Raw genomic sequence first — 27,956 nt, forward strand, 5'->3', positions numbered from 1 at the left:
CAGGCTAGGACTGTGACACAGTTCACATAAACATAAGTGCGTTGATACAGTTAGGGAACCATTTTGAGACAGAATAACAGCCCGGACAACTTATTCACTCAACTAAACAAAACGAAACAGGACCAAAGCTAACAGGTTAATGTAAAGTAAGTGTTGTTTTAATATTAATACTACTGCAACCACTTCAGATAGAAACAGTTTCTACTCTTGGATTTTCTACTAAAACAGTCTCACGAGTCACACCGCACTTTTATTTTACCTATGGGCAGTGGTGGAATGTAACTAAGAACATAATGTAGCCTACTGTACTTAAGTACTATTTTGAGGTATTTGTACTTTACTTGAGTATTTCCAATTTACAATACTTTAACCATGCTCCACTTTCGGGAGTACTTTTACTCCACGTATATTTGAAAACTTTAGATACTAGTTACTTTGTAGATTTTTATTATTATTACAAAACATACAATAACCACTTCAGCCCTATTTCGGCCATTTGAAAATAGCCGATCTACAAGCCCACGATGCATTGCCATGCAAAGCAGTGTGAGCTTGTAGATCGGCTATTTTCAAAATATTTTAAAACATTTGAAAACTTGAAATGAGATATTCTGCATAATGAGTACTTTTACTTTTGGTACTTAAGTACATTTTGATGCCAATACTTTTGTACTTTTACGCAAGTAAATTTTGAATTCCAGACTTTTACTTATAACAGAGTATTATTTCATTGCAGTATTGATACTTTTACTTAAGTAGGCCTAAAGCAAAAGTACTTTTCCCACCAGTGCCACCACTGCCTATGGGGCCGAATCTGCCAATGCTTTTTCATGAGAATGCGTGGATTCATGGTCTTGCGCATCTTTTGGGTCCTTGAAATTAAAATGGTTGAATATCACTGAGACGTAAAAATCTTCTCTTATGGGGGTCCCTGGCATATTTTTTCAAATGGGGGTCCGCGGGCTAATAAGTGTCAATTTCGGGGTCCCTGGCATGAAAAAGTTTGAGAACCACCAGGTGAGCTGTGGATTTTTGAACTATGGGGGCTCTATTTTATGACGTCACGTGCGAGCGCACGTGCACGCGCGCACGGGGTCATAGCCACTCAGCTCAGTGCTAGTTGAAATACTGTATTCAACATGTGATTATTAATGTATTTATTTTCTTATTATTTCTTATTTCTTATTATTTTGTTGCATTGTTAAATTGTTAGGACCGTTTTCCCCTAAAATAGCGGATCTACAAGCTCACGCAGTGGTTCTCAACCTTTTCAGGCTGCGTCCCCCCAAAATAATAATATTTGAATATGCGAAAAGAACTTGCCACCCATCTTGTGCTCAAGACCCGGCCAATTTTTCTCACTTGCCTGTCGAGATTGGCAGCGCACTCAGCCAGTTCAGATTGGTTCAGAGGTGATCTACTGAACCACTGTTATACATATTTTTGTGGTGACGTCATAACCACAAAAAGCAAGTAAACACAGACAGACAAGGGCGTGGTCGCACCAAAACATGGTTCGTTGCCCGCTGTTAAACTGAGGTTGTGCGCGGAAAGATCTCAAAGGGTCCATTTGGTTTCCAACTCTCCATCATTTAGTTGGGGACCACCTCAAACTCCCTCAAGGACCACTGGTGGTCCCCGGACCACTGGTTGAGAACCACTGTTCTATTGAGATAGAAGAGCTAGATTTCGATTCTGTGGTCTAGGAGGACACCTGCTGGTTGACAAGAGCTACTGCATGCATATGCAGCTAGTGTAGTCTCCGCTTTATGTTGGTGATATTTGTCTCAAACCAGGTTTAGAGCAGTGTGTTCTACCTCCATTTTTACAATATTTATCTGTGGAATCGAGTCAAAGAAAATGTAACGCCTCAACTACAATTCTAAGTGCTTATCGGGGTGGGGGCTCTCCAGTTCAAATATGATTCTTTTGGGGGGTCCCCAGTTCAAATATTATTATTTTGGGGGGACGCAGCCTGAAAAGGTTGAGAACCACTGCGTGAGCTTGTAGATCCGCTATTTTAGGGGAAAACGGTCCTACCAGAATAGGGATGCTCAAAGTGATTAAAAACAAAAGGGGAAAAAAAAGTTCCTATCACACAAAGATTTGGCAGTCCCCCTGTAGTAACTCCCCCGGTTGAAGACCCTCTAGATTATTGTCTGCTGGTGAAGCTCTACAAAACTTACCTTGTTCTAATAATGCTTCAAATGACTTGTGGCTTTTATCAGTACAGGATGATGTGATTGTAGTGGCTGATGGAGAAACAGACAATACCAACAGGTTTTTGTTTTCATTTGAGGTGTGAATGTGCCTTTCAATGTACAGTACAGTATAGTCTGGTAAAGCTGTGTGGCTCTTCGTTTAATAAAGAACTACGGTATATCTGTTTGTTTCTGTAAACAGTAGCATTTTAGAATATGGATTTGATATTTGATGGTATGCTGTATGTTTACTACATATGATGAATAGGTGAAGTGTATGTCATTGTATAGTACAAACAATAATTACATGTATGTATGTATGTATGTCCCTTTTAGTTGTTGCATGGGGAATTTGCCACAGTACATTTGCACACATGTGGAATGTGTGTGTACATAAATTAAATTAATTGTAAGATCACTTCTAACAGTTTTGTTTGAATAGATAAACATGTATATAATAATTTATTTTCTTTGTTTTCAGTGATAACTGAACCTAACCCTGATAGATCAACACCAGGTAACAATAGATTGTTACTAAACCACCTTGGTGAGTCATGTATGACGTCTCAGAGTATGACAGCTTGAATGTGTTTGTCAGATAAACATTTCCTTCATTAAGTGAACAAAACACCCTCACCTCCCTTTTGATGTGGTTAATGTGCACCATCTAGTGGACTCATTGTACAACTACACCACCTGATCTCTGATTTCTCTGCTGTAGAGTTTTAAACTGATTCATCGTCTCAGAACTGGACTCACCACTTAGCTAGGTTTGACTCCATTGTATTTTATCCACTGTTAACACAGGCTGGATGTAGAACATAAAGCACTTGTTACCAGTACAGAGTTTCAATTGTTTCAAGTCTTTAAAGTTCTTTGTTAATCTGTTCTCTGGCCTTCATGACAGCAGTGGATATAATAAGGTATTCTATCCTGTAAGACCAGGGCCGGCCCTAGGATTTTCGTGGCCCTAAGCAAGATTTCCCCCCCCCCCCCCCAAACACCCCCCAAACACCCCCATTATAAAATCATTATGTCATTTTTTATTGCATACTAAAATAATAACGCTAGTTGTTGGATAGGAGATACATGACATAATTACAATATGAAAGTAAAAATTAAAAGTGGTTGTGGCCCTAAGCGACCGCTTATATTGCTTATAGCAGTGGCCGGCCCTGTGTAAGACCACACTTTTTGGTCCTGGAAGTCATGTGATGCCTGTCCAGATTACAATGCCATTTTGAAAAGAATTAAATAATGATATTTGATTGTTTTGAAAAGTGCAATACTATGCATTAGTAATGTAAAACTGTAAAACTTTCTCCCCACACTGTCCCACAATCCCTGAACAATAGTTCAGCAGTGCCACCTTGTTGTCAAAACCACGTATGCCCTATTATACTGTAAACACAGACAGACAGACAGACAGACAGACAGACAGACAGACAGACAGTTTCTTCAGTAATGAAATTGACATCTCTTTCAACAGCAGTGTAAGGAGATGGAGTCCAGAGTGGATGATGGTGAAGAAACTAAAGGTTCATCAGAGCAGGTAAACAGCTTCAACCTTTGTCCTCAGACAGCTTTCAGATGACCACACACATCATGACTGTAGGTTTACTATCTGTGTTTTCTATAAGTATATACAGTAACATGAATTAAAACTACCTTAAAACTAGACATTTATGTTCGATCGGTGAATATTTCCAACTCGAACGCTAATAAAAAGAAGAATGATTAAACTGGTTTTCAGTTCTCTCTCTCCAAACATCTCGGGAGGAGGGGAGGCTCCACCCGTTGTAGTCTCTCGTGGCCAGACTGTTGCCTCACACAGTTTTCAAATGCTTCTGGTCATACGGTCTGGAGCACGGACGCTCTGATCATGAACAAGCGATAAAGCGGATGTGAAGCCTCCTCCCCACTTCCGTTTCGTCTTTACAGTCGCGTAAATTTATCCTAATATAAATAAATAAAAACACTGAACACCATATTGCACCTGATGAGCAGGTTGATGCCTTGCATAGTTTCCTCCGCCATCGATGCATGAAAGTGTGTGTGAATGTGTGTGTGAATGTGTGAATGTGTGTGTGAATGGGTGAATCTGAAGTACATAGTAAAGCGCTTTGGGGAAAGGCGCTAAATGCACCATTTACCATTTAGATGTTAGGTTTAGAAATGTGTTTTTACTGGCCATTTTAAACCCATGATGAACTTTAAGAATGACACTAATTTGCAATCCAAGGAAAGACAATTAATTAATGTATTGAACAGAATGCAATTCAGATTTCAGGTGTGTTAACACGATTGCAATGGTGTATCAATGAAATAACCAATTAGCATTTAATCAGCAGTTTATCATTAGGACAATAAAGTCATGACTGCTGAAAATGGGGCTTTGTAGTCTTATGTTGATGTTTTTTAGTAACCGTGGCCACCATGTTGTCACTTTTGTATTTTATCTTTCAATGATTGGTCAGCCACCTGTCCTATCAGCCCTCATAAGTTGTTAGGTATCAGTCTAAGGGCTTCAGATCTCACCCTCTATGTGTTTTTATGGATGGAGAGTGTGTAAACCTGATTGGTTGACTGCTACACACACACACACACACACACACACACACACACACACACACACACACACACACACACACACACACACACACACACACAGTTTACATAATAAATAATAATGAAATCGACACCTCTTTCAACAGCAGTGTAAAGAGATGGAGTCCAGAGTGGATGATGGTGATTCTGGAGAAACTAAAGGTTCATCAGAGCAGGTAAACAGCTTCAACCTTTGTCCTCAGACAGCTTTCAGATGACCACACACATCATGACTGTAGGTTTACTATCTGTGTTTTCTATAAGTATATATACAGTAACATGAATTAAAACTACCTTAAAACTAGACATTTATGTTCGATCGGTGAATATTTCCAACTCAAACGCTAATAAAAAGAAGAATGATTAAACTGGTTTTCAGTTCTCTCTCTCCAAACATCTCGGGAGGAGGGGAGGCTCCACCCGTTGTAGTCTCTCGTGGCCAGACTGTTGCCTCCCACAGTTTCAAATGCTTCTGGTCATACAGTCTGGAGCACGGACGCTCTGATCATGAACAAGCGATAAAGCGGATGTGAAGCCTCCTCCCCACTTCCGTTTCGTCTTTACAGTCGCGTAAATTTATCCTAATATATGAAAAAAAAAACACTGAACACCATATTGCACCTGATGAGCAGGTTGATGCCTTGCATAGTTTCCTCCGCCATCGATGCATGAAAGTGTGTGTGAATGTGTGTGTGAATGAGTGTGTTAATGTGTGTGTGAATGGGTGTATCTGAAGTACATAGTAAAGCGCTTTGGGGAAAGGCGCTAAATGCACCATTTACCATTTAGATATAGATGTTAGGTTTAGAAATGTGTTTTTACTGGCCATTTTAAACCCATGATGAACTTTAAGAATGCCACTAATTTGCAATCCAAGGAAAGACAATTAACTAATATATTGAACAGAATGCAATTCAGATTTCAGGTGTTAGTCTGGTTCACTATGTAATTTTGTTGGATTTTTTTGAAGATTTGCAAAACTATACATTTTTGGAAAGGTTATTGTCTAAAGAATCAGAAAATCAATGTTGCCATTTGCCCAGATGTGTATACGGCGGCCATATTGGCAATTACAAAATGGCCACCCTAAAATGTACGTTTTTTAATATCTCGGCCTCTAAATAAGCTGGAACATTGATTTTAACTGCTAAACCTACATTTTCAGGGTCAAGGAATCCAATGGTGCAAGTTATTATTTCATTTTTTTTTATCATCCCATTGACATAATCCACCATATGGGTAAAAAACAGCACAGCCCAGGCAGTCAGTCAGATACTAACTGTTCTTTTTATTTATTTTAACTGTGAACTTTGGATGTTTGTGTAACCATATTAAACATCATGACATGTGTAATCATAGACAGTCTCTATGCATCATCATAATCATCATCATCATCATCATCACTTTCGTGCATCACAGCTTGGGAATCGTCATCGTTCTGGCACTGGCTGCTGCACTGACACATTTCAGTACAGGCTAAGTCCTTAGCTTTGCAGGAACATCTGCCAGAAGAACAGTCAGATTTACACTTGCATTGAACCATCTCAAGGATGGCCTTTGGAGCTGGGAGGACCTCTGTGGTCGTTGGTTTCAGCATGCCATCCAAGTGTTTGAAGTACCCATTTTGCAGGGGATCCAGCTGTGGATCCTGCAGAGCAATGGCTGCTTGTGCCCATGCCCTTGTTTGGACATGGACTCTCAAGATGTGCTGCTTCAGAGCTCCAGGTGTTGGAGGGAGCTTGTCACTTTCTGCCCTGTGTTTGCAGAACAGATGCCATCGCAGTTCAGGGATTGTCTTGATGTTGATACCCTTGTGTTGACAGCTCCAGTGTTGACAGCATTCCTTCTGTCACTTCTGCTTCATCCAAAAGCACTCCAGACCCAACTTTTCCCAGCCCGGATATATGGAACAGGCGTGCGGACGCCGAGGACGGGCCGACGGCAGGCGAGAGAGAGGCCTCCGGTCGGACACGGCCGGGCGGCCTGGCACCCTGGAGGTCCTCGGCGAGCCCAGGACGATCTGGGCTCGGCAGTGGCCCCCTCCTTTGAAATTCTCTCCCGGGACTATCGGCAACCTTTCCCAGCCCGGATATATGGACCAGCATGCGGACGCTGGGGACGAAACGCAGGCAGGCCGCCCCAGATTGCGGGCCTGCCGGCGGCCGCTAGTCGCTGCACTGTGACCCGGGAACCAGGCCGCCCCGAAGGCCGTGGAACCCACTACGTTCTGACCGATTGGCACTCGTAGCCCGCCTCTTGCAAGGGCCCCGCCGGCACCTTGTGTGCTTCGGCGGACGCTGCTTGCAGCCTGCGGGCCCAAACAGGCACGGAGGGACCACGTGCGGAGAGGCCCCGGCCTGTCCTCCGCACTCCTCCGCGGCCGACACCGGCCTAACGAGACCGAGACGCCCCGTCTGCCCTAGTTGCCCTGCCACGGACCGTCCGAGGGCCCCCGCGGTCGGCCTCGCCTCGAGCCCCATCACGGGGCTCGGCAAGGAGATCCGTTTGCCACAGGGGCGCGCTCCGGAGACTCGTTTCTCAAACCCTGCGTGTGTCGCGTATTCCGGCGACCGACCAAACAGCTGCGAAACGGGCCATGGGCGCCGATCCCCCGTAACATCCTGTCGACCTGGGTAGAGGGCAAAGGAGGATGTGGCGACCGTCGCAGTGCGCGCCACCGGGAGCTCCCGCCGCCCCTCTCACGGGGGGCCTTGGCGGTCTCCGCGGACCGGCAACCCCACGGTGCGCGCCTCAGCTGGGCGCGCTCTCCGCGGCGGAACAGGAGGCCTACCTGGTTGATCCTGCCAGTAGCATATGCTTGTCTCAAAGATTAAGCCATGCATGTCTAAGTACAAACGGCTTGTACAGTGAAACTGCGAAAGGCTCATTAAATCAGTTATGGTTCCTTTGATCGCTCCTCAGTTACTTGGATAACTGTGGTAATTCTAGACCTAATACATGCAAACGGGCGCTGACCTTCGGGGATGCGTGCATTAATCAGATCCTAAACCCTCGCGAGAGCGCCGCGTCGTCCGCTTTGGTGACTCTGGATAAACTCGGGCAGATCGCCCGCCCTCCGTGGCGGCGATGTGTCATTCGAGTGTCTGCCCTATCAATTTTCGATGGTACGCTACGTGCTTACCATGGTGACCACGGATAACGGGGAATCAGGGTTCGATTCCGGAGAGGGAGCCTGAGAAACGGCTACCACATCCAAGGAAGGCAGCAGGCGCGCAAATTACCCACTCCCGGCACGGTGAGGTAGTGACGAAAAATAGCAATCCAGGACTCTTTGGAGGCCCTGTAATTGGAATGAGTGGACTTTAAATCCTTTGACGAGGAGCCATTGGAGGGCAAGTCTGGTGCCAGCAGCCGCGATAATTCCAGCTCCAATAGCTTTAATATCTTAAAGTTGCTGCAGTTAAAAAGCTCCTAGTTGGATCTCGGGATCGAGCTGACGGTCCGACGCCAGTCGAGTCACCGTCCGTCCCTGTCCCTGCCTTCCGGCGCCCCCCCCGATGCTCTGAGTGTCCTGCTTGGGGTCCGGAGCGTTTACTTTGAAAAAAATAGTGTTCTAAGCAGGCCCGAGTCGCCTGAATACCGCAGCTAGGAATAATGGAATAGGACCCTGGTTAATTTTTTTACTTCCTTGTTAACTTAAAACTTAAAAATTCTGTATCTAGGCTCCTGAGTACTTTTTTTTTCTCAATGAAACATCTGAAATAACTCTGGCATTCAATGTGTTAACTACTTTCGCGGCCCCGTGTGGTTGGCGACTAACTTCTTAGAGGGACAAGTGGCGTTCAGCCACACGAGAAGGAGCAATAACTGGTCTGTGATGCCCTTAGATGTCCGGGGCCGAAATTATTCCCCATAAACGAGGAATTCCCAGTAAGCGCAAGTCACCAGCTCGCGTTGATTAAGTCCCTGCCCTTTGTACACACCGCCCGTCGCTACTACCGATCGGATGGCTTAGTGAGGTCCTCGGACGGGCCCCGCCGGAGTCGGTCACGGCCCCGGCGGAGCGCTCGGAAGACGCCCGAACATGACTATCTAGAGGAAGTAAAAGTCGTAACAAGGTTTCCGTAGGTGAACCTGCGGAAGGATCATTACCGTTCTGTCCGGCACCCTCGCGCGGGGGTCTGGAATGCCTGAACATGCCACAACATAAAATAATTAACAAATACAGTCTGAGGGCAATGATTACTGGCCTTTTGTACAGTCACTGCAAATAAAATGCTTGCAACGGGAACTACTTGGTGTGTGGATCTACTCTCAAGTATAGTGTAAGCTACACTTTTTGATTCAGCACCCATCCTAGTAGTATTGGGATGTGCATGTCTTTGTAATAATTTCCGCAATTAATATCAGCCACAGTTTGATCATTTTGGACACACTTATGGAAGCTTAGAGTAGCAATAATACAAAAACAAAAATGTCTTTAAAAGTATCAGTGGTAAGTTAACATTTTATTTAATTTGAATGAGCAAGTGAAACATGTTTTTAGGAACAGCTGGAATATGAATTGATAAATGATTTCCTTATTTCAAAGATATTGCAAGAAAACAACCATATCTGGTCATTTTGGACTCAGTCATGCATCTAAGGGTTAATGTTGTAAAGTTTTGTAGCTTTATAATTACCACCATTGGATTCCTCGACACTGAAAATGTAGGTTTAGGAGTTAAAATCAATGTTCCAGCTTATTTAGAGGCCGAGATATTAAAAAACATACATTTTATGGTGGCCATTTTGTAATTGCCAATATGGCCGCCATATACACATCTGGGCAAATGGCAACATTGATTTTCTGATTCCTTAGACAATAACCTTTCCAAAAATGTATAGTTTTGCAAATCTTCAAAAAAATCCAACAACATTTTAAATCAAAGCATAAGGAACCAGACTATGTGTTAACACGATTGCAATGGTGTATCAATGAAATAACCAATTAGCATTTAATCAGCAGTTTATCATTAGGACATTAAAGTAATGACTGCTGAAAATGGGGCTTTGTAGTCTTATGTTGATGTTTTTTAGTAACCGTGGCCACCATGTTGTCACTTTTGTATTTTATCTTGCACTGATTGGTCAGCCACCTGTCCTATCAGCCCTCATAAGTTGTTAGGTATCAGTCTAAGGGCTTCAGATCTCACCCTCTAAGTGTTTTTTTGGATGGAGAGTGTGTAAACCTGATTGGTTGACTGCTACACACACACACACACACACACACACACACACACACACACACACACACACACACACACACACACACACACACACACACACACACACACACACACACACACACACACACACACACACACACACAGTTTATATAATAAATAATAATAATAATGGAATTGACACCTCTTTCAACAGCAGTGTAAAGAGATGGAGTCCAGAGTGGATGATGGTGATTCTGGAGAAACTAAAGGTTCATCAGAGCAGGTAAACAGCTTCAACCTTTGTCCTCAGACAGCTTTCAGATGACCACACACATCATGACTGTAGGTTTACTGTCTGTGTTTTCTATAAGTATATACAGTAACATGAATTAAAACTACCATAAAACTCTGCAATTTAACCCAATGTGCAATGTATGACTGATTTGCTCGCAATCTACCAAATATATTTTATTATTTTTTTTTTTTTGTCAAAAATATTGCACATTATATCAAGTACAAGCTCATGTTAAGTCCATTAACACTTGCATGACTAAGCCATCAATATGACCGATTTTGAGAATTTAAAGTGGATTATCTTCTCTCATGAAGCTCTGAGAAAGTTCCCCTTTCATGGCTTTTCCTAAATATTTGTTTCAAATCATCTCCGTTTTTTTTCTTTTCTGAAACGTATTATAAATATGAAATATATACCATATATACCATCCCAGCCGTTATATTTAGGCTAAATTGACCGCTCTCCCCCTCTCTCCCCCATGGAAGAGTAGTTCACACCTCGAGACCCCCCGCAGAGCGCCCGTAGACAGCAGAATCGCTGCTGTGCAACGAGTCTATGTTGCCATGTCTGCTTATTATAAGCGACTTTGGGCTTGTTTTTCACGTCTTTCTATTATTATTATTATTATAATTATATATATAATTACATTATAATGGTAATACTTTCTACTCCACTACAGTTCAGAGTCAAATCTTGTACTTTTACTCCACTACAATTATTTGAAAACTTTAGTTACTAGTTACTTTGCAGATATAAATATCTTTTCATACTTGTTTAGATTAGAGATTCATGCATGTCCTTTTGTAAATGATTTTTAATTAGGTAAATATTTATATAGAAAGGTCTAACCAGGGACTGGGGTTGCAAATTAGCCTCGGCTATAAACCCCATTTACAATGCAATGGTTTCATGCCTCACTGTTTTCTTAGGGCACAATGACGCATGCAGTAACATTTTCATAGACCTGACTGCTTGTTTCTCTCGCAAAATTTGGCAACCCAATGCTGCGCCAACAGATCCGATCTACAAGCAGAGGGCTCGTCAGCCAGCGACTGTTTTATGTTTGTAGATCAGATATTAAGCGCAGGAGTAGAGCAGGAATGAGCACATTTGTGGAACATAGCGATGTGTTCACTTGTTACGCTGACATGGAGAGGAGAAGGACAGAGAGGGACAGAGAGGGACAGAGGAGACGCTTCTGTCAGCGTGGACAGCTGATAGAATGAGAGCTTTATGCTCAGACAATAATGTGAATATTATATAATATAATATTGGTTTGTCAAGAGATATCCATGTGTTTTGGACAATGGAGATAGTCACGTAATTAGACAGTGGCTTCAGCGTTCATATAGGCTCCATGTTTCACTGAAGAGTTTAATGTGACGCTACAGATCGCACTTTTTTATACGCTTTTTTATAAAGATTTTACATACAGAATGTGCAGTTACCATTACATTTTATAATACTATTTTATATATATATATACTACATTACTATTTTATAGTGTTTCTGCCTGCCTACAACAACAACATTATGTGGGCTCACTGACTGAGCAGAGAGCAATTGAGATGTTAATGGCTATTTACAAGACAATGGAACCCCCCACTGTTTGGGGGAGAAAGTGTGAACTAGTCTGGAGCACAGAGGGGAGACAGTAGCCAATAGGATAGCCTGATTTGGGGATCAAAATGATCGTTTTTCACGCAGTGTGGAGGATAATGAAACCTCAGTCATGCTAGTGTTAAAGCTTACACACCAAGTGCCATTCTTCAAAAACAGGTCAAACTTTATACATTTTGCTTTCACATTGGCCCTCAATATATTTGCTTGGCATTAAATATAACTACTTAAACTGATGGATATTCATAAATGCTGCTGCTTAAACTTGGTACTCCATTTGAAGAGGGTATTTTATGTGACCCACATTCCCACCTCAATGCTCTCTAGTCCAGTTGTGTCTGCAGCCTCTGTATTGCCCTGTGATGACATTTAATTATTTATTCTGGATGTGCACCATGGTGTGTGTCTCTATAGGCTCACACACCATTTACCCTGATGTATAAATTGATGGGCTTAAGAACCAATGACATGTTGTATTGAAAGAATACTGAAACACTGACAAAAAAAATTGAGGATTATTCTATATAAAATATAACATCAAAACATCCCAGGTGGTTGGTTTTAGGTTGAAAACCACTAATGTAGCAATACCATACAAGACATAATGTTGTTTAAAGATCCACTATGTGCCTTTTTTTGTATGAATAAAATGCAATTTGTCCAATCTGTATGGTAGAGTACTATAACTTATATAATTGGGGTGGTTGTATTTTGTCTTCCTGCTCTTCTATTGAGACATTTAGATTGTGTCAAAGGTCATGTCTCACCTAGACACAGGATCTGAAATTTTGACCTGAAGGTCAAATTCAATGTATTCCCTGAGCGAGCAGGCAGGCTCTATTAGCTCAATGGTAAAAATAATCTGCATTTGTGCAGGAAACCAGGTTCAAATCCAGGATAGAAGAGAAAAGTTACATAGTGCTGATTTAATAGCGCGTCAGGCGTGATATTATTGACATAACATGATTGTGTACAACAGGATGCTGTTGACAGCTTGACTTCAGAAAAAAAGGATGCAAAAAAAAAAGGTGAGCTTTTTCTGTCCGTGGTACAATTCAATGCTTGAGGTAAACAGGGTGTAGGTTGTTGACTCGTCAAACCTTTTTGTTTGCTAGTGTGTACATCAATATCTTATTCCAAAATATAAATACCAGTTGTTACACTACTATTCATGTGGGGATGTAGTAATGCAGATAGCTTTATGTTTGATTGATGTGACATAATTGCCTGTGATGCATTTAACTCGACTGTCTTTTTCTCCTGCAAACAGCAAGTTTTGTGATCCAGAACAGGGCAGACTTGATTCAAAAGGTTTCTATGGTCATGCCTATAGTAGACAGACTAGGAAAAATGGTCCCTCCTGAGCTCTATGCCAGGATTAAAGCTGAGAAGACAAGCATGGACCAAATGAGGGAACTGTACACAGCCAGGCTAGATCACGGGGGAACTGTTACCAGAGCAGCGTTTTACAGTGCCCTTGAACAACATGAGCCCCACCTGTTGGAGAGCCTTGGTAAGAACAGATGTAACTAAATTACTTTACCCCCACCATCCTTTTATTTTTTTACAACAACCTCAATATTATTCATAGCAGCAGTCCCATAGAGTGGACACGTTTCGGCCAAAATAGCCGTCTTCAGCTTCTATCAGGTACATTACTAGACACACCTGGTAACAAGGATCAATTTTGATGCAGTCAGTTCAACCTCAGTTTCAACAATATTTCCTCAATATTTCAATTATACATTATGTTTTTATCTGAAAAAAAAGCAATACAATGTATTGTCAAGAAAGAAAGAAAAAAGAAGAAAAACTCACATAAATCAATTCCTCATTAAAGGGCAACTTTACAGATTTTTCACCCAAATCCTATTTTAATGAAGTCGAGGACATAATAAACATGATGTTGTAGTGTGTTTTGTGTTTTGAACATGATTTCCTCGACTAATGACATCACAGCACAAAATGGCAGTTCTTCCTGGACTACAATGTACTGGCCCCTCCACTCACCTTGTAGGAGCCAAATAGGGTTTATATTTGTATTCGTGCACTGGATTGGATTATTGATTTGTGACAGATGTAGGCACTTTGATGGTGGGAGTGTCTCTGTGGGTGGCCTCCAGTAGGTTACAAATAATGGTCCTCACCTGCTCACCTGAAGGCTGGTTTGACCGGGGGGGGGTAGGGTGAGCTGGGAGAGATACTTTTTGTTGACCGCATTTTGCTTATGACGATATTTAAACACCATCTAACATCATTGATATTTGCACACACAATACAAATGACTATTTGGCCTATACAGGTTAAAACACATACATAATGAACTAAATAAATTCAAAACAAAAGCCAAACTAACAAAAAGCCCTTCCGTCTCACCCCTCTCTCTTCCCTGACAACTTGGTACAGTCTGGCTAGGTATTTGACAGTCGAAAGGTACGGTCACACAGTCACGGCAGAAAGCCACATCTGATCGCAAGTCCATCCCGGCACTTCCTCCCATTTCCGTCAGTTTCTTTGTCATCTTCCGGGGCTTTGAGCAACTGGTGCAGGGCAGTGCCAACAAAGTGCCAGTTTTCCAGATGTGTAGTTCTTTGACTAGTGCTAGTGCATGGAAACATATGCACATGCAATATAAAATATTAATATTATCCATATTATCCAGCAATATGAAAACATTAGCACACCTTAACAAATATGAAAACATCATTACATCATTATGAATAGCATTAATCAAATTAACATCAGCTATGCCTATTTTGGGGGGAACATTCGCCAAAAATAGCTGATTTACAAGCTCACAACGCAACACAACACGTGGTGAGCTTGTAGATTGGCTTTTTTTGACTAAGAGATTTGGTGGAACAGATCTGGTCCATTTTTTTTACTGAGAATAGAGGGTTCAAGACAAGTGCATGTGAATTACATCAATAATTATGAATGGCAGATTCATATGGTAGAAGGGTGCAATTTATGACAATAAAGCACTGAGATGTTTTGTTTTTTGTAGCCCATGTTTGTATGTGAAACTGAATAATTAATACAAACAACTTCTTTATTTGGGATAATAATGTATTATCCTGCTATGCTATATTATGCTCACATATTCAGATATGGGGGGGGGCATTCCTATCGGTAAAAAGTGCAAAGTATTCAGGCCATTCATCAACAATAACGATGTTTGCATTGAAATACGAACGCATATGTCTGGCCGTTTGTTTGGGATCGTCTGCCTTGCATTCACCCTGCATATGGAGTGATGGATCACTGAAAGAAAACCTGCCCAGTAGAGTGAATTTGTCCCATTGGTTGGTGCCTATCACTGCCTATCACACACACAATCCGATGCGTCGGATTTCATGCTAGTGCGCACGCATCAGCTCCATCAACTCAACGCATCAGGCGGTCTTTCCAGTTTTTCCCATACAACGGAAGTGGATGGAACTTCCGCCCACCAAACGCATATGTGTCCTTTAACAAGGTGATTGACCGGAGGGGAAGGTCTGACTGAAACTATAGGAAACATGGGCTGTAGTCCAGAAAGAACTGACATTCTGTACCATGATGTCATAGTCGAGGAAATCATGTTCAAAATATCAGAACACAGAAAAAACACAAAACACACTCCAACATCATGTTTACAGTATTATGTCCTCAACTTAATTAAAATAGGATCTGGGTGCAATATTTTTGCCCTTATTTGGAGCTTCTGTTTTCAAATAAATGAATAGAAATCACCTAATTTTGAAGTAATGTCACTTTAGTGGTCCAGACAAATTTACCTTATCCTCAGCTCCACAAGCCAAGGTAGTGGCTGAAAGTAAGTATTGAAAGCATCAACCTTTCCCCCAGTAAATATATGTCCAATGATGCTATCTACATGACATTTCTACCAGACATTGGTATTAACTCAAGAGCACATGTAACATTCTTCCTTGGCCTCCTGGGAGTGTGTGTGCAAAGTTTAATTAACTAATGCTGCGTTCAAATACAAAAGATACTAAGATAAAGGGACATAGTATATCTGTCGCTGTGTTGCTGTTGAAGTGTTGATCAACATGTTCATTGATGTCAGCTATGAGTGAGAAAAAATATGAAGGGAAATATAAAGCCTGACATGCAACTGACTGACGGAAATAATTAGTTTCCCGAACATGCTTGTTGCCTGGGATTCATCATGAGATACACCTGTGATCTGCGCAAATCAAGGTTCTACACTGCCTTTCATGAATCTTAATTAGACTTTACTTAGAGAATGTACACCAAACTATACACTCAAATATAGTAGGTATAAGTTAAGAACAGCTTTGTGAATGAGGCCCAATCAATCTTTGTAGAGGAATAGGCCAACATTCGGTGTGGATGATTCGTTTCTTCATACAAGAAGCGTCATTCAAAACATACAAAATGTATTTCAATTAGCATGTTCAATAATTGTATCCTTGTGTCATTCAACATCATTATTATTTATGGACTTTAATATTGGGATTTCTTCATAGGTGTTAATTAGCATCATTAGAAATATATCTACTGGGGAAAAGGTTGAAGCATTCAATACTTATTTTCCCATTTGTATATTGGTTAACAGGACCGTGTGATATCTACTGGCAAGATATGAATGTCTTCCTCCCTAGATAATGACTCACTGAGCTCACTTCATTACTCCTCTTCTTATAAAGGTGCTGTGCTTCCATCAGAAGACTCAGCTAACAGTGGTGAGTTATGAAACATTTAATTTAACTGCCAACCTTCGAGAGAGTAGTATGAAAGTCACAGCTTTAACATGATGGATAGCAGTAAGTAAGAAAGTCTTTATTAACAGCTTTAACATGATGGAGAGCAGTAAGAAAGTCTATTAACAGCTTTAACATGATGGAGAGCAGTAAGAAAGTCTGTATTAACAGCTTTAACATGATGGAGAGCAGTAAGAAAGTCTTTATTAACAGCTTTAACATGATGGAGAGCAGTAAGAAAGTCTTTATTAACAGCTTTAACATGATGGAGAGCAGTAAGAAAGTCTTTATTAACAGCTTTAACATGATGGAGAGGATTAACCACATGAACCCTATTCTGGGCATATCATAGGCAAACATTCAGCAAAAAGAGGAGAACATTCAGTGAAAATAATACTTTTACAAGACTTGTAAGCTTTTTTATTGGCTATTTACAGCAAATAGATTTGATGTAGAGGGAAAAGGGAAGGGGAACAAGTTTAAGACCCCCTGAGGAACTCTGGTAATCTAAGTAGGGTCTAAATGGAAGCATTCCTGATTGAATTGAAAATAGTCTGGAACTTACATACCGTAAATCCTCTAATAGTGACCAAGAGAGAGTGATTCAATTCAATTCAAGAGTGATTGAATTAAAAACCGTCTCTCAATTACATCTTGGTTCAGGGCTTAATGAACCTTCCCTCAAAACAAAGCTACAGTCAGCTCAGAATAGACTGATCAGGGTCATTCTAGGGTTAGGACCCAGATCCCATATAGGTAGGAACCAGTTTAGAGAACTCAACTGGCTCCCAGTAGAATCCAGGGTAACCATGGCCAGATTGACCATGGTTCATAAAATAATATATGGCGAGGTCCCCATATTTTTAAAGACATGTTTTACTCAAAGAAGCGAAGTACACCATTTTGTATGTTACTTGCGTTCTTGTATTGTTTGTATGTTTGTACTGTGTATGTTACTTGTGTTTTTGTATTGTTGCGTAATGAGTAATGTGTACTGTGTCTGTACTGTGTATGTTACTTGTGTCTTTGTAGTATTACGTTAGTTACATGTGTTTTGTATTGTAATGTATTTTTAACGTATTGATTGTTAATTGTAAGAGGAACTCAACGGAAATAAGTCTCAGGACTTTCTTGTGTAATCCTCGAACTGCGGTGACCATGTGGTTTTGGCTTTTCAAATAAATCAAATCAAATAAAACATTAATGACCGGGGGCGTTGTTGAAACAAGCAATTAAAAGCCTCTCTTCTAATACAAGCCTATTTTTTGTATAATAGTGAAAATGATAATAATATATTATATATAATATATATATATATAATATATACAATATATAATAATAATACAATAGAAAATAATAGAACAATAGAAATATAGGCCTCTCTCTTATGCCTCCTTTCAATAAAAACCTGGTACCCGCTACAGTTGAAACAAATAAAAGCCCGGGTCACTATTAGAGGATTTACGGTAAACACTTTGTCTAAAAAGGTGTAAGACAAAACCGCTGATGTTTCAAAGCATTCTGATGAAAAGAAGCGATGGATGCGTACTTGATCCGATGTGATAGAATTTATTGAGCAACAAATCCAACATTACTTTTAAAAATACCTCAAAAGGAACATTGTTTCTATTGCAGTCTAATTCTTTCAATCTTACTTAAATTATATATATAATTGATTATTTAATGCATTAATTAATTAATTAGCTTTATTGTGAGGTTGTAGATCCGCCATGTGTAGCCTTTGAACAATGTGGTTAAATTAATCACATATGCAATGTAATTGTGGGCTATAAGTTATATTGAGTTTACATAAGTTTTAACACAAAAATATATGCAATTTAATAAGGGTTATATAAGTTATATTGACTTTAATATGCAAGTTTTAACACAAACTGGATATTCTAGAAACTAAACATATAGATATGCTTCTTTAGGTAGGTCTACTGCCTTAACAGGCAACAGGTAGTATTATGTGGCCCTATATTGCACCCGACACAAAGCGTCAGACGCAGTTGTCATTTCCACGCCCAGTACCAAATGTACTTGTGCCCATATGTGCACCATGGGAGAAAGTGAGAAAAGTCAGAAAGTGGTTCCACCTTAGATCAGCTCTGACCTTATCTAAAGCCTGGTGCATTACACCAGTGTAGCTTTTCCCTGCTATTTAAGGAGCGCATTAGATAGAACATTAATCTATTTTGGAGCACACTTTTTACTATCATAATCCATTAAATTCAACACATCACTCACATTAAATGTGTTTGATGACATTGCTGAGAGATTCAGCATTGGGATTATTGCATTGGGTGAGTGCCTGGAGGCACCAGTCAATTTGCTGTGCTGGGAGGCATTACAAACGTAAATCATATTTGTGCTGAAGGGATAGATGGGAGCTTGTACAAAAAAGTTTTCACCCACTTTCTTACCTCTTTAAACCTGTGATGGGACTTTTCCCCTCCATTATGTTACAATAAATCATGCCAATGCACTCATCAAACGTGCTGGAAGAGGGTCTTGGCTCTCGAAGGCAGATATCGTCAGAGCCTTTAAAAGTCCTTCCTTTCCAAACTGACTTTTGCCGTTTCTTTGTCCGCGTACGAGGAGCTTATTATTTTGCAGTCGGGCTCAATTTCGTGTGCAAAAGCAGCCCTAAGCTCTTCGACAGGGAAGCCCTGTGTTGGAGCCTGTCAAACACCCATAAGTTTACATTCCTCGTTTATCTCCTTATTTTTCTATGAAGATCATCTTATCCATCCGCAAGACATCAACCTGTTCACAGACGTTGCTCCTTCCTAAACAAGTGTGACTTATCACTTGACACTCAAACTTGCTGGTTGAAAACTACTGCAGACTAAAAATATGGCAGACACACAGCTGCACCAAACAAATTACTAATGAGTGTGTTAGATTTTCATAGGCATGTCCAGAGGCAAGGGCATGCCAATGTGTAATTTTAATAGACAGTATTGACACACTTAAAATCTAACACGCCCATTATTAATGCAATTAGCTGCAGCTGTGGTGCTTGCATCACTGTGTACTACTGTAAGGTCAGTGTTAAGGTCATTTCAGACGGGAAGCGGCCGACACGCCTATGTAATACATTTTCGATGAGAGGCGGGCGATTATTTGGGACGCGCGGAGAAGTTGAGGGGCCGTGAGGCGAGTGGGCGCGGTCCCGTGAAATTCTCGCGCTTGTGCCCGCTTGTGCACACGTGCGTCGGTGGCAAGAGCTGGATTGTGGTGAGCTTTTGTTTTCCCCGCACCGCGCAGGAGGACAAAACCACAATGATCGCGGCGCGTTCAACGCTGATCCGAGAGGTAACCCCCGCGTGGACCGCTTCCCGTCTGTAACGACCTTTATGCAGCCTGCCATGTTTTTACCTTCTGTTGTTGTTGGTTTTTTTTTACCTGAAGTCGAAAACAACTACAACATCAGCTTAGGGTTTCATGCCCCTATAATGAAAAGAGTCATTATCAGAACAGAAATACAATTCCATGCCATTTTTATTCTCTATACCTAGTTTAAATATGGTCAATAATTAATATGATGTCAAATGGAAGACTGTATCATAATTCAGCATCTACAGCAGCAAAAACATGAACCCCATATAATTACCAAGACCTCTTATTTGAGTACATGCACTTAATGATGTCCTCTGTTCTTTGGTTATTTAGAAATGCGTACTCCTCAACAACTCAAGTCTTATTTAAAGAAGGAGGTTCAGCGTTTGATTGAGTGGAAACTACCTGAGGAAAACCCAGAAGAAACACCTCTGAATCAGATCTTCACAGAGGTCTACATCACAGTGGGAGGGAGTGGAGAGGTCAACAAGGAACATGAGGTCAGACAGATTGAAACCGTGTCCAGAAAACCAGTCAGACCAGAAACACCAATCAAGTTTGTAGACATCTTTAAACCTTTACCTGGAGAAGATCCAATCAGAACAGTGATGACGAAGGGAGTGGCTGGCTCTGGTAAAACAGTCTTAACTCAGAAGTGCACTCTGGACTGGGCAGAAGACAAATCCAACAAGGATATCCACTTCATGTTTCCATTCACTTTCCGAGAACTGAATTTGATGGAGAAGAAATACAGCTTGATGGAACTTCTTCATGCCTTTTTTGGTGAAATCAACAAAGCAGAAATCTGCAGCGGAAAAGGGTCTAAAGTTGTGTTCCTCTTTGATGGGCTAGATGAGTTTCGTATCCCTCTACTCTTCCAGAAGAAAGAGATCTGCACTGATGTAGAAACGATAACCTCAGTGGACGTACTGTTGACAAATCTTATCAAGGGAAACCTGCTTCCTTCTGCTCGCATCTGGATAACCACACGACCCGCAGCCGCCAATCAGATCCCTGATAAGTATGTTGACAGGATGACAGAGGTGAGAGGGTTCACTGACGACCAGAAGGAGGAGTACTTCAACAAGAGAATCACTGATGAGAACCTGGCAAGTAAAATCATCTCACACATCAAGACATCACGAATCCTCCACATCATGTGTCTCATCCCAGTCTTCTGTTGGATCATTGCTGGAGTTCTGGAACACATTTTGATAACAGGGGAGACAGAAGTGCTGCCAAAGACCCTGACCGAGATGTACATCCACTTCATGGTGGTTCAGTCCAAACAGAAACAGGTCAAGTATGACTGGAATCCAGAGAAGAATACAAAGGCGATTCTGTCTATGGGAAAACTGGCTTATAAACATTTGGAGAAAGGCAACTTGATCTTCTATGAAAAAGACATAACAGAGTGCGGGATTGATATCAAAGATGCAGCAGTGTGCTCAGGAGTGTTCACACAGATGTTTAAAGAGGTGCGTGGTGGGTTGCACAAGGACAAGGTTTTCAGCTTTGTCCATCTGAGCGTCCAGGAGTTTCTGGCTGCTCTTTATGTCTTTCACTCATTCATCAACACTGGCGTCAATGTACTGTCAACCTCCAAGTGGCCAAAGTGGCTGTTTAGACCACAGTTAAATGACCTCTACCAGAGTGCTGTAGACAAGGCCTTACAGAGTCCAAATGGCCACCTTGACTTGTTCCTCCGTTTCCTCCTGGGCCTCTCGTTGGAGACCAATCAGACTCTCTTAGAAAGACTTTTGAAACATACAGGAATTAAGTCACAGACCAATCAGAAAACAGTGCAGTACATCAAGAAGAAAATCAGGGAGAATCCCTCTGCAGAGAGAACAATCAATCTGTTCCATTGCCTGAATGAGTTGAATGATCATTCTCTAGAGGAAGAGATCCAACACTACCTGACCTCAGGAAGTCTGTCCACAGAGAAAGTCTCAACTACCCAGTGGTCAGCTCTGGCCTTCATGTTGCTGTCATCAGGAAAGGAGCTGGACGTGTTTGACCTGAAGAAATACTCTGCTTCAGAAGAGGCTCTTCTGAGGCTGCTGCCAGTTGTCAAAGCCTCCAACAGAGCTCTGTAGGTGAACTGATGACTGCAAATATTTAAAATATTATGTCACATTTTTTATAGGAACGAATAAATACGTTTCACTGCTGTTTATCCTTCTTTAATAAATTGCGTGATATTGATTTTACAGGAAAATAATTACAAAATACAAACGTTGATTTTTATCACTGCTCTTTCTTCAGGCTGAGTGGCTGTAACCTCTCAGAGGGATGCTGTATGGAGTTATCATCAATTCTCAGCTCCAACTGTAGTCTAATAGAATTGGACCTAAGCGAAAATGATCTGCAGGATTTGGGAATATCTCAGCTCTGCATTGGACTCGGGAGTCCACACTGTACACTGGAGATCCTCAGGTCTGTATTCCTGAAAATTATCCTGGCTTAACACTTGGAGTTTGCCCTGATTCATTTATAAACAAACTTTAACATTTCTTAGCAGTAGAACGATTAAAAAATAGTACTGAGCCCGGTACTTGCCTTATGGATGTATATGATGTGTTTTTTCCCCTCCCAAGCCATGTAGTCATGCCAATTAATCCTCCACCACATTTCTGTATTTTTACGACTGCTGTTACCTGCCAGTGATGATGTGCCTCCGTCCTATTCCCCTCTGACAGGCACCCCCCCAGCCGATAACAGCCACTAGCGCAGTGACAATGTTCGCTTCCCTCCCCAAACACGTGCAATTGTGTTTGTGTAGATGCTCAGTAAGCTGGATGCACCACGATGGATCCAAACCCTTAGACTCTGTGATGGTGCCCTGGTACTTTACCCCTCTGCCACCTGAGCGTCCAACAGAGCCAATAGCCTACTATAATAAATATGCAAGCCTTCTAGAAACTGTCTACAAACTGATCAAGCATCGTAATAACAAGTATCAAAAAACTGTGTGTGTGTGTGTGTGTGTGCGCGTGCGTGCGTACGTGTGTGCAGGTTGTCAGGCTGTATGGTCTCAGCGAAAGGCTGTTCTTATCTGGTCTCAGCTCTGAGATCCAACCTCCATCTAAAAGTGTTGGACTTAAACTACAATCACCCAGGAGAATCCAAAGACACGTTGCGCTCTGCTGGACAACTGCAGACCCTCAGGTAGGGAGAGGCTTGCTGCCAGTCAGTGCAAATGTGCCTAGTTGTTAAAGAGTAGTGAGATCATACTGTGATGCTGTAGTAGTATTTAATGTTTAACCCTTGCATTGTGTTAGAAAACTGCATCCACTTGTGGTGTTAGCGCGTGATTTAAATCAGCCCAAAATACAAAAAAAAAATTATTAATTTTTCTCCCACCTCATAGCTGACTTGTAATGCATTAATTTCCATTTAAACACGTTTTAAAATATTATGCTGGGTTAGGGCTAGGGTTTCATCTTTCAATATATCTCATTTTCTATTATAAAAATGTTAAAATTCACTCATTAAATTTCCTATAATGAAGGGAATGGATAATGATGTTATCTAGCTATAATAGAATAATTAAGAATAATTTTTGACCCGTATACCATAGAAGGTAAAAAGTCATTTATTTTTCATAAACTCAAACTTTATTTTACTCTTGATAGCAAATGCTAATTGAGGACACGTCTCTCTCACTCTCAAACATGTAAACATTGAATATAGACAATTTGGGGGGAATTGAGCCACACTTCTCTGTCGGGTCATTTCGGACCCTAACACCACAAGTGTCACTTTTTTTATAGAGACCATCAGAATTAATTAAAATGATGATAAATAATTTTGTTGCGTTAAAATGACGATTTTTGAGGATATCATGAAGCCTCGTTCCAATAAAGAAATGTAAAGGGTACTTTTTACCTATTTAAACTTGAAAACGGGTCAAAAATGACCCTAACACAATGGAAGGGTTTATGGCATAAATGCATTATCCATCATTGTTTCTATTATCAAATAGAATATACAAGCATGACTTTGTTTCTCTTTCACCCCCAGCCTTGACCATGGTGGAGAGTGCAGGCTGAAACCAGGTGTGAGGAAGTGTAAGTGTTTATTCTGTTTCAAATCGAAGCAGCACACATCCTGCAATTTAGATGAACAGCTCATATAAATAAACAGCAGCATTTCACTTAACATAACTGTAATGTGTTTATATTAACAAAAACATGCATTATATTTCCTGGGGTTTATTACACAACACAATCTAGTTTTGGGTGAACCCTGCCTACCTACAGTATGGTGTCCACATAGGATTCTAGAATTATACACTAAGTACCTACTGTACTTTTCAAAGCTTACATCATTTCCTCTCTGAATGTAAACTCTCTGGCAGAGAGCAAAGAGCACACCAAACAGAAGGGATCTAATTAAAGATATCCTCTTTCTAACTAGAAAATATTGCTCTTAAAGAAACAATGTGGGCTCGCTTCAAGACAAAAAATAGTTGTATAAAAAGTACAAATTCAGTTTGACTTGGTATCTCTGTCTGTGTGCTGTGTGTGGGTGCGGACTTGCCAACGGTTGATCAGATTGGGAGCACCTGTTGCCATTCTCCTAATTTTCATGAGTTACACACCTAAGATAATAACTTAATTCTGTCTAAAATATTATTTTTTCATTAATGTTTTATTTAAATTGATTGATTGATTGATTGAATTGCACCACATGCCGGAAGTGGCCCACAGGCCTGAGTTTGATTATCACTGGAGAGAAACATGGGTTGATATTAACGGTCTTAACTCAAAATCTATACATCACGCAGCTTAGATCTTTGGATTAAATCGGAGAGCAGACCTGTGCGAATTTGGTGATGTAAAAATTATATCTGTTGTGTAAAAACGCAGTGACTTTACGAAAACATGGGTCATTCCTCCTGTGTCCTCTCTCTCCACTAGCAAAACCCATTGGAAATGCTTTGGGTGCTTAAATTTTAGAAAACTGCAAATGATTTCAAAGTAAAAATCTCAAGTGTGCATGTCTACAGTAATGTGATTTTTTTAAAATTGTGAATGAAGTTTCTAGGTGAAACATATATAGTGTGCTCGCTGCTGCTGCTGTGCGTGTGTGTGTGAGCTTGTAGATCTGCTATTTTCAAACATTTTAGTACTTTTACTTTTGGTACATTTTGATACAAATTTGAACTTGTAGATCTCATATATTATATATTATTATATTTGTATTTTTATGATTGTTCTTCTTTTTCTTTTTCTTCTTCTTATTAACCAGATTAACTCTTCAGGGTAATTATCAGTGGTGGAAAAAGTACTCAAATTCTTTACTTAAGTAAAAGTACCAATACTGCAATATAGAAATACTCTGTTACAAGTAAAAGTCCAGAATAAAAAATGTACTTGAGTAAAAGTACAAAAGTATTGGCATCAAAATGTACTTAAAGTACCAAGAGTAAAAGTACTAAAATATTTGAAAATAGTAGATCTGACATTTTCGATATTTTTGAAACAGAGCTCATAGTGGTTATTAAGTTACATTCGTACATTATTATGAAGTTCTATATGATTGTAAACTGGTGTTGTGTTGTGTGTTGTTCTCTCATCAGATGTGTGTGAACTCACACTGGATCCAAACACAGCATACAGAAAACTCTCCCTGTCTGAGAACAACAAGAAGGCGACATGGGTGAGGAAGGAGCAACCATATCCAGACCATCCAGACAGATTTGACACCAGTCAACAGGTTCTGTGTAGAGAGAGTCTGCCTGACCACTGTTACTGGGAGGTAGAGTGGAGTAGAGCGGTTTATATATCAGTGACACACAGAGGAATCACCAGGAGAGGTGATGACACTGGGTTAGGACACAATGACAAATCCTGGAGTCTGATATGTGATGATGATGACAACGATTACATTGTCTATCACAATAGGAGGGAGACTAAACTCTCTGTCCGTCCCTCTGACTCTGTCCTCCGTCTCCGTCGCTCCAACAGAGTAGCAGTGTATGTAGACGGCCCAGCTGGAAGTCTGTCTTTCTACAAAGTGTTATCTAACACACTGATACACCTACACACCTACCAGTGCACTTTCACTGAACCACTCTGTGCTGGGTTCAGCTGCTGGTTGTCTGGTTCCTCAGTGTCTCTGTGTCAGATCTAGGAGGTACAGTAACGGCATGTGTCCTGGAGACACTGCTGCGCGCGCGCACACACACACACACAATTATGCAGCGCGACGTGTTGTGAGCTTGTAGATCGTCTCGTTTCCATTGTGGTCCATTGTACTCAATTCATCAGTAATACATATCGTTGCTGTCGGGCAGAAACCTCTGATCTCCATATTCTAACTGTTTGTCTTTTTTCATAAATTAACGCCCTACTTGATCATACTACAGCATCACACAAACGCATCAAAAGTAGCAGATCTACAAGCTCGAAACGCGGCGAGAAGCGACATGTTTTGAGCTTGTAGATCTGCTACTTTTACTATTTTTGAACCTGAATCCTGAGAAGTAACCGTTTTGGACATACAGAGGAGAGAGTCCAGATCTTTAATGGGTTTTGGTAGTTCATTCCACATTATGGTGGCAGCATAGTAGAATGCATTTTGCCCCCATGTTTTAGCCAAATGTTGGTGTTTATGCCCGTGGACATCACTCACTGACTCTAGAGAAGTAGTTTGACAATGCTTCTATCTTTACACTGTAAGTGAATGTAATGATAAGAACCACACACCACAAGAAACGTGAGCACAGTGCTTACATACATGTGTGGTATGAACACAACACAACATTGTTTTTAATTAAATTGTTTTATTTTTATGAATTTAAACATTACAAGACACTAGAGATGCGCGGATGGGTTTTTTTGTCACCCAAATCCGCGTTAACAAGTTCATTATCCATCCGCCATCCACCCGCGGTACTTATATCATCCTATTTATAGATCCGCACCAACCGCACCAAATAATTGTTATTTTCCTGATGTTAGTTTTCTTATAAACAGTGTTACTCACCACTGTCGCGATGCAGTGACTGTATACAATCCACAACCATGGTAACAACAAGCGAACGTCTTCATTAAGTTACTTTCGCTATCAACCACTTTGTTGCCATGTCGGCTTTTTATAAGCTTTTTATAAGCGACTTTTAATATAATAAACTTTATTTATATAGCACCTTTCATGACATAAATGCAGCTCAAAGTGCTTTACAGAAAAAGAAAGAAAAAGTGAAAACAAAACACAGAGCAAAAACAATGCTCTGTGTTGCGACTTTTGGGCTTGTTTGGCACTTGTTTTGGGCTTGTTTTCATAGACCTGGCTACTTATTTCTCTCGCAACCTGGCAACACTGGCTGCCTTCAAAGCAACATGTCGTGAGCGGCTATTTTGTGCCTGGTGTAAAATGACGTAATATTAAAATACTACAAAATGTAGTGCTTTTTAAAAGCTATTATAGGCCTATAGATTGATATCATTAATTTAATTCCCGCATTATTTCACCCGCGGTTTATCCAATATGAATTAATAATTATATTTGATTGACCCAAATCCACCCAAACTGCGGTTAACTGCGGCAACCGCGGCTAAAACCGCGATCCGCGCATCTCTACAAGACACCATATAGCAAAGGATGCAGAAACACATCAACATAACATGGGTATAAATATACAAATGGGTTCTACAAAGAGAAAGGAAACATACATACAGAGAGAGAAGAATAAACATCATCCCCACATCCCCCTTTTCTCAACATTCCACTGTTTCTATTGATTTTATTCCTTAGTCTCAGCCTTTTCTTAATGTAATGTAATGACCTATGATTTTATCGATTTATTGTGCTTATCAAAGCCATGTCTTTGGTCAAATGGTATGTAATGACCTATGAATTCATTGTATGGGACATTGAGATGGGTTGTACAATGTTGTGCTTATTAACTCTTACATTATAGTAACCTGTGTATCATGTGTGACATGCTTTCTAATAAACACATACTGTAAGAAAGTCA

General features: G+C 40.7%; 1 protein-coding gene across 8 annotated transcripts; it reads left to right on the forward strand.

Moving 5' to 3' along the window:
• LOC308080685 (protein NLRC3-like) lies at positions 1 to 27,956 on the forward strand. Of its 8 annotated transcripts, none has more exons than XM_080422618.1 (13): positions 1 to 146; positions 2,683 to 2,748; positions 3,691 to 3,753; positions 4,916 to 4,984; positions 10,191 to 10,259; positions 12,871 to 12,919; positions 13,162 to 13,404; positions 16,568 to 16,603; positions 20,300 to 22,061; positions 22,235 to 22,405; positions 22,985 to 23,137; positions 23,993 to 24,039; positions 25,554 to 27,956. In XM_080422618.1, exons 3-13 carry the CDS (start codon positions 3,703 to 3,705, stop codon positions 26,105 to 26,107), a joined length of 3,204 nt encoding a protein of 1,067 aa, XP_080278744.1. In that variant the 5' UTR covers positions 1 to 146; positions 2,683 to 2,748; positions 3,691 to 3,702; the 3' UTR covers positions 26,108 to 27,956. The 8 variants fall into 8 exon arrangements, with proteins under 8 accessions (XP_080278744.1, XP_080278747.1, XP_080278745.1 ...); XM_080422621.1 differs by having other exon boundaries at positions 16,586 to 16,603; XM_080422619.1 differs by having other exon boundaries at positions 3,694 to 3,753.

The sequence above is a fragment of the Gymnoscopelus braueri genome (genome assembly GCF_963280865.1).
Source record: "Gymnoscopelus braueri genome assembly, chromosome: 24".
NCBI lineage: Eukaryota > Metazoa > Chordata > Actinopteri > Myctophiformes > Myctophidae > Gymnoscopelus > Gymnoscopelus braueri.

Coding starts and splice junctions, on each gene's coding strand:
- LOC308080685 (XM_080422618.1), top strand. CDS start 3,703: ATGGAGTCCAGAGTGGATGATGGTGAAGAAACTAAAGGTTCATCAGAG. Junction 4,985..10,190: donor CTAAAGGTTCATCAGAGCAG/GTAAACAGCTTC, acceptor CTCTTTCAACAG/CAGTGTAAAGAGATGGAGTC. Junction 12,920..13,161: donor AAAGGATGCAAAAAAAAAAG/GTGAGCTTTTTC, acceptor TCCTGCAAACAG/CAAGTTTTGTGATCCAGAAC.